General features: G+C 40.8%; 1 protein-coding gene across 1 annotated transcript; it reads left to right on the top strand.

Annotated features, from left to right (window-relative positions):
- Window positions 1-2,176: 2,176 nt before the first annotated feature.
- Window positions 2,177-5,272, top strand: LOC135208381 (uncharacterized). Its single transcript, XM_064240482.1, has one exon. The coding sequence runs from the start codon at window positions 2,177-2,179 to the stop codon at window positions 5,270-5,272; it is 3,096 nt and encodes a 1,031-aa protein (XP_064096552.1).
- The last annotated feature ends 2,800 nt before the right edge of the window (window positions 5,273-8,072 follow it).

The following is an 8,072-nucleotide window of genomic DNA, read 5'->3' as shown; positions in this document are numbered from 1 at the left end:
GACTTAGTTGTACAATTAATACCGAATCCTCTGGTATGACCAAAAATTTCCTATCTTGAGCAAAGCGTGAGATTAATGAAGAAATATAAACATATTGCTAGTTTTCTAAGCCAAAGACGAAAATAATGAGACACTGAGCGAACGGCCTTCCTCCCGGTACCAGCCAATCAGAGGCCGCCAAACAAACGTCTCGTAGGCACAAGAATCTACCTAAAATGATCGACTATAGAATGTCGTTAAACATGCGTTAAGATATATCACGTCATATAACACAGGAATTGTGGCTTACTGGTTCTCTTTCACGTCTGGCGAAAGGATTTCTGATCAAAGCCCCACCCTGTTGAAAAAAAAACATACACACACACACACACACACACACCAACTTGTATCTTTAGAAGCACAGAGTTTTTTTTTAAGTTTCCAAGGTCGATGCTGATCGGTTATCATCCACTTGGAAAAAAAACATATAACTTGGAGAACAAATATTTTCAGAAATACAAACAGTGATTTTTTTCCAACTTTCAAAGGTCGAAACTGAACTATTATCATCCATTTTTTTCCAAATATCATCTCTCAAAATATTCCGAAGCTGTAGACGTGTGTATATATTATATATATATATATATATATAGTATATATATATATATATATATATATATATATCTATATATATATATATATATATATATATATATATATATTATATATATACTATATATATATATATATATATATATATATATATATGATATATATTATATATGTAATATATATGTAATATTTTATATAGATATGTATATATATGTATGCCTTGAATATATATATAATATATATATATAGATATATATAATATATCTACTATATAATATATACATATATGCAAAGCGTGTCTATGTTTTTATATATTTCTGCAAAACTGGTGGAATTTACTTTCCTCGACGGATGGTTTACGATAACAAAACATTAATCAATTATTCTTCAGACCTTTACCAACACGAATAGCCAAAACTAAATAAATAAATAAATAAATTAATAAAATAAGTAAAAACTCATAGAATATTGTCTAAAAAAATTCAATTATACTTAAGACCTTTACCAACACGAATAACCAAAAACTAAAAATAAATAAATAAATAAATAAAAAAACTCAAAGAATATTCAATCTAAAAAAAAAATTAACAAACAAACAAACACACCATCGATTAAACGTCCAGAAGCCATCACATTGAAATTCACCCAGGCCTACAAACGGCAGTGAACTCGAAGCAACCGACCAACAGAAATATATAGGACTATTTATTTTTTCAGTCATAAATTTTTGCTTCGCGTTGTTACTTTGCAATCACTGCTCGAAACGCCAGAATGCCTCGTTATTTTGGCATGGCCATCTTCCCGTGGCCTGTTTGGAAAGGACTGAGAAGCGTTTTAATATACATTCTTTAGAGGTTTAGCGCATGTACCATCGCTCTTTCTATCTCCATCTCTCTCTCTAACACACACACACACACACACACACACACACACACACACACACACACACACACACACATATATATATATATATATATATATATATATATATATATAAAAATATATATATATATATATATATATATATATATATATATATATGTATATCTACATAAATTATATATAAAAAACTTATGACTTCGTGGGAGGTGAAAAGTAAAGTAAAGAAAAAAAAATTCCGTTCCGAGCATTCCCCTGAGGCCGAGTGGAGGCGTCGTCGATCTCGCCCCCCCCTCCCCCTCCCCCACCTCCTCCTCCAGAAGGACAAATGCAGCCCCAGCTCCACCTCTTGGAACAGCCGGAGACTCTCTCATCAGCAGCGAAGAAGAAGAAGAAGAAGAAGATGAAGAAGAATCCATCGGAGCCGAGGCAGCCAGCGTCGAAGGCGTTCTTCGGATCTGCGAAGACGACGACGAAGAAGAAGAAGAAGAATTCATCGGAGCCGAGGCAGCCAGCAATTGAAGGCGTTCTTTGGATCTTCAAGAAGCAGCTCCGGAGCCCGAGTCCTGCGGAGTGGCCGTGGCAGTTTTAAAATTCAGACATAGAGAAAGCAAACGTACAAGGTTGACATTTCATCATGTTTGAGCTATATTGCATATTACTTGTGATACTGGCATTCATTTACGGCGACTTGTACGCTACAATCATGGACGACTTGTGTGATTTCTGTTGTCGTCGAGGAGTCGACAGTGGTTTCCGAGCACCTGGTGCTCTTGTTGATGCCGCTGTTGATCATCTCGAACCAGAAATCATTGTCGATCACCCGAACAGCAGCTTGATGGCGCCATCTTCTGCCTTTGCCATACCTACAGGTTTGGCCTTGTTGGCAGCCTTGGCGCTTGCTGTGTGCTGGATGTATGGAATGTCTGGACGAACGTCTGATGTTTTGGAAGAATGTATGGAAAGCGAACGAATGGATGATACCGAGGATGAGGATGATGAACTGAATATGAGCGAATATGAGGATGATGATGAAACTGATGTATGTGATAGCGAGGATGATGATGAAACGAGCGAAAGTGAAGCAGATGATGAAACTGATATGAGCGATAGTGAATATGTCCTTGAAACTGATATGAGCGAGAATGAGAATGACCTGGAAACTGACGCAAGCAAAGTGTCTAGACTGGAAGAAAGTCTAGAACTGGAAGATCTGAAAGATAGTATGGAGGAACGCGTAGAACTGGAAGATCTAGCAGACAGCAAGAAGGAACTGGAAGAGACCCCTAATATTGAAGAATTGGAAAGCACTGAGGAGGAAAGAGAGCTGCCGAGACTACGTCAAGAACAACCAGATGAAGAAAGACAGAGGTTGGAAGAAACTCTGGAAAAGAGTCAGGTCTATGGTACTAGAATGGAATATCTTTGGAAGGAAGCAGAAAAGGCGATTGATCAGATTCAACGTCAACTTGAGGATAAAAATATTTTGCTGGAAAAGAAGGCAGATGAGAGAGCAGCAATGAACAGACAAATCGAGAGTGTCTGCCTTCAAAAAGAACAAGTTCTGACTGAAAAGCGGCGCCTAGAACACGACTTGGAACTGTCTCTAGACCGAGGAGAGAAGATAGAGAACTACAATAAGGAACTGAAGGAGAAAATAGTGTCTCTGGAGAGAAAATTAGAGGAGAATGATCATTTGCTAAAGAAACGGGACGAAGACGAGAGAGAAATGAAAAGTCTCTTCCAGAAGAATATGGTCGATAAAGAAAGAGAACTGGAGTACGCTCAAGAGAAAGGAAATGAACTGAGCCTCAAACTTAAAGAGGCAGAAACTTTCATTGAAATTCTTGATGCAGAAAATGAAGATTTGATGAGGCTCATAGTAGACTACAGGGATGCCTTAGATCAGAAGGAGAGGAAAGTCGACCATCTACAAGAATTACTGGCACGTCAAGCGATAGAGTCTGAGAACGACCAAGAGAAAATAAGGACTCTGGAAGTGCAAATGACGGCCATGGAAAGCACTGTAGAAGAACTGGAAAATCAACTAATGTATGTTAAAGAGAACCAAGAAGATCTCCGAGGAAAACTTGAGCTCACTGAATCCGAAAAGTATAGACTTAGGGAGGTTGCAGCTGACCTACAAGATAGATATTGTGAGCTTGAGAAAAACCTGGCAGATGAGACCCAGAAGAACTTGGTACTAGAAGATCAAGTTCAGTTCCTAGAATCCGTTTTGTGCCAAAAAGAATCTCAGTTGGTCTCTGCATCAGAAATTATAAATGCAGAAAGTGTGAAAACTGAGATTATGGCCGAAGAACTACAAGTGATGAGGAACTGGGTCTCAGAACTAGGAGCAGAAAATGCAAACTTTAAAGAAGAATTAGAAGCAAAAGCAGCAGAAGTGACTTCACTGAATAAAGAATTAGACAATGAGAAGAAGAGGACCCAAGTTCTGGCTGGAGAAGCCCAGGTTATGAAGAACTGGGTAGCAGAACTAGGAGCAGAGAATGCAAACTTTAAAGAAGAATTAGAAGCAAAAGCAGCAGAAGTGACTTCACTGAATAAAGATTTAGACAATGAGAGGAAGAGGACCCAAGTTCTGGCTGGAGAAGCCCAGGTTATGAGGAACTGGGTCGCAGAACTAGGAGGACAGAACGCCAAGCTTCAGGATGAGGTAAACAAAAACCACCTGAAAATAAATTCACTTCTGAAATCTTTAAGGAAGGAAAAACAGAGAAGCAGACATCTCCAGGATGCTCTCCATCATGGTAAGGAGATGGAAAACTTGTTGAAAGAAGAAAAGATGAGAGGAAGTGAGATGGCGGCTTCCCTGAGAACCGTCAAAATAGAGCTCGAAAACAGGGATCTCCAAATTGAAAACTTCTTAAGCATGGAGAGAAAATTGATATGTGAAAAAGAAGAACTTGCCAAGAAACTAGGCGTCGCTCTCAGTCATGGAAAGAAAGTAGACAGCTTGCTGGAGGAAGCAGACGAAAAGGCGAGAAAACTCTCAAATGATTTTGAGGAGGAGGTCCAGAAAAGGGAGACCCAAATGAGAGATTTCTTAGGGAAAGAGAAACAACTCAGAGCTGAAAAGCTGGAGTTGGTAGACAGATTAGAAAATGCTGTCAATCTTCTGATTAAAGAAGAGAGGGAAAATGTACACTGGCAGCAAATGTTACAGGAAAAGGAAAAAGAAGTAGAGACGCTGAGGAAAGATGAAGAAGACCATCACAAACAGAAGAAGAAGATGGAGATCCAACTCGAGGAAGATGAGAAAGAGCTGCAGCAAATTAGAACAGAATGTGAGCAATTGAAAGAAAATTGGAGGATACAAGAGGAAAAGATGATCAGGGAACAACAGCATCTCAAGGAGCGCCAAAGGAGACAGGAAGAGGCTCTGAGGGAACAGGACAAATACATGCTAATGACGTTTCTCCATGGGACAGCTCAGAGGAACTTCCATCTGCAACATATTGCACTGCAGCATGGAATTGAAACTCTGGACAACACCAATGACAAGGAGAAGCAAGATGAAGGGCAGGATGAGGACCTGTGGATGAGGAAGGATAAACAACACAAGAAATACTGCGATGCCCAGCGTGATAGGACCAACTACCGGAAGCAGTGGGACACCCTAACTCAGACATTGAAGGACCTCACTAATGGAGATTCTGACAAGAACTGTGAAATTTCCAACAAGAAACCAGATGACAAAACCTGTCATCAAAGGAGCGAAAAGGAGATCTGTACGATCGAGCCCCTCAGAGCCGAGACTTGTGAGGAAAAGGAGGACTAAGCCAGCTGCAACACCCACCAAAAAGGCCAACATGAGTGAGTCACGGACTGACTCGACGACCATGGGGTTGAGCGTACATCTTCAGCAGCGTTGGAGGGACCCCATGATTCCCCCCACCTTCGAAAGCCGTTCCCCCACGGCTTCCCCAAACCCCACCCCCCGAAGGTGTTCATGGTGGTTGCTCTTATGTTGCTTTGGGTGTGCGTTCAACCCCATAGTCATCGGGCCTTTCTGTGACCCATTCATGTTTGCTCAGAGTAGTCGAAAAACATAACGACTCTGAAGCGCAGAGGCACTGAAATGGAGGTGTTCATGGTGGTTCCTCTTATGTTGCTGTTGGTGCGCGTTCAATCCCACAGTCATCGGGCCTTTCTGTGACCCATTCATGTTTGCCCTTTGGTCCCAGTCAGGACAAGCTCAGCAACTGAGCCTGACTGGATGACTTGATTCATTTTCTTGCTGTGGGAAAAAACATTTTAACCTAGCCCCTGAATTGGGTTGGCTTGCCCGCCAGCCCAATTCAGTGCCGGTCCCAAGCCCGGAAAAATAGGGAGGGTTGGCATCGTCCGTAAAATATCTGCCAAAAACAACGAGAGAGAGAGAGAGAGAGAGAGAGAGAGAGAGAGAGAGAGAGAGAGAGAGAGAGAGATTTGTAAAGTAAAACCAGAAGCAGAAAAATCTCCCTTTTCAAACTTTGTTACATGCTACACTTAGAGTTACTGTAGGATTTAGCCTAAAGTCTACAGTGCTATGGGCCTAGCATTCACATTCTATTCTTTGATATTTATTTGATATATTTCTAAGAATACATTCCAATAAATAAAAGGTAAATACTAGGTGCATGGCTTTGTAGACATAGGTCTAATAGTACAATTAACTCTAACTGTAGCATTTAACTGAGCTTATCTAAAACGCATCTCAAACAGGCTATGGGTGGTGGGTGGGTGGGGTGGAGGGCTGTTGAAGGGTTGTGTAGTTGTGGGTGGATGGTTGAAAGGTGTAAGGTTGTGGGTACAGGCGAAGTGGATGACTGTTGATGTAAGGTCGCAGGTACAGGCCAAGTGGATGACTGTGGTTGTAAGGTTGTGGGTAGAGGCCAGGTGGATGACTGTGGAATGTAAAGTTATGAGCAGAGACCAGGTGGATGACTGTGGGTGTAAGGTTGTGGGTAGAGGCCAGGTGGATGACTGTGGAATGTAAGGTTATGAGCGGAGGTCAGTTGGATGAATGTGGGTGTAAGGTTGTGGGTAGAAGCCAAGTGGATGACTATGGGTGTAAGGTTGTGGGCAGAGGCGAAGTGGATGACTATGGGTGCAAAGTTGTGGGTATAGGCCAAGTGGATGACTGTGGGTGTAAGGTTGTGGGTAGACGCCAAGTGGATGGCTGTGGGTGTAAGGTTGTAGGTAGAGGACAAGTGGATGACTGTGGGTGTAAGGTTGTGGGCAGGGTCAAAGTGAATAACTGTGGGTGAAAGGTTGTGGGTAGACGCCAGGTGGATAACTGTGGGTGTAAGGTTGTTGGTAGAGGCCAAGTGGATAACTGTGGGTGTAAGGTTGTTGGTAGAAGCCAAGTGGATGACTGTAGTTGAAAGGTTGTGGGTAGAGGCCAAGTGGATGGCTGTGGGTGTAAGGTTGTGGGTAAAGGCCAAGTGGATGACTGTGGGTGTAAGGTTGTGGGCAGAGTCCAAGTGAATAACTGTGGGTGTAAGGTTGTGGGTAGAGGCCAAGTGGAGGACTAAGGATGTAAGGTTGTGGGTAGAGGCCAAGTGGATAACTGTGGGTGTAAGGTTGTTGGTAGAGGCCAAGTGGATGACTGTGGGTGAAAGGTTGCGGGCAGAGTCTAAGTGGATGAATGTGAGTGTAAGCTTGTGGGTAAAGGCCAAGTGGATGACTGTGGGTGTAAGGTTATGGGCACAGGCCAGGTCGATGACTGTGGGTGTAAGGTTATGGGCAGAAGCCAAGTGCATGAATGTGGGTGTAAGGTTATGGGCACAGGCCAAGTGGATGACTGTGGGTGTAAGGTTGTGGGCAGAGGCCAAGTGGATGACTATGGGTGTAAGGTCGTGAGTAGAGGCCAAGTGAATGTGGATGACTGTGAGTGTAAGGTTGTGGGCAGAGGACTGTGGATTGTGAGTGAAAGGCTGAATGTGGAAGGCTATGGTGGGAGTAGTGGATAGTTGTGGTTGAAGGGCTGTGGGTGGATGACTGTGAGATTAGGGTTTTGGGTGTAATTGTGTGGGTTGTTTTGATGTAGAAGTATTATACATACATACATACAGCATATATATATATATATATATATATATATATATATATATATATATATATATATATATATATATATATATGTAAATATATAAATTTATAAATATATAAATATATGATATATATATATAAATATACAAATATATATATATATATATATATATATATATATATATATATATATATATATATACATATATATATATATATATATATATATATATATATATATATATATATATATATATATATATATATACATGATTATAATCACTTTAGCACGTGATTCATTTATCACACACATCCACAGGTGAAACGTAATAGACAGGGTGTAGGTCCTGACCAGTTTCGGCTTTATTTCCAAGCCATTGACAAAGGACTGATACATAGTATTAGGAGTCACAAGTATATATATACTACAGAGACAGTACTGACGAAGATACACACAACTGTTTGAGACTATATCCACCCAACGGCAGGTGACACGGTAGGAGTGGCTTTCAAAATTCTTTTGGCTAAAATTTACAATAAATTCC

The sequence above is a fragment of the Macrobrachium nipponense genome, chromosome 35, assembly GCF_015104395.2.
Source record: "Macrobrachium nipponense isolate FS-2020 chromosome 35, ASM1510439v2, whole genome shotgun sequence".
NCBI lineage: Eukaryota > Metazoa > Arthropoda > Malacostraca > Decapoda > Palaemonidae > Macrobrachium > Macrobrachium nipponense.
The sequence above is the reverse complement of the archived record's forward strand: the minus strand, read 5'-3'. Positions and strand labels throughout refer to the sequence as shown.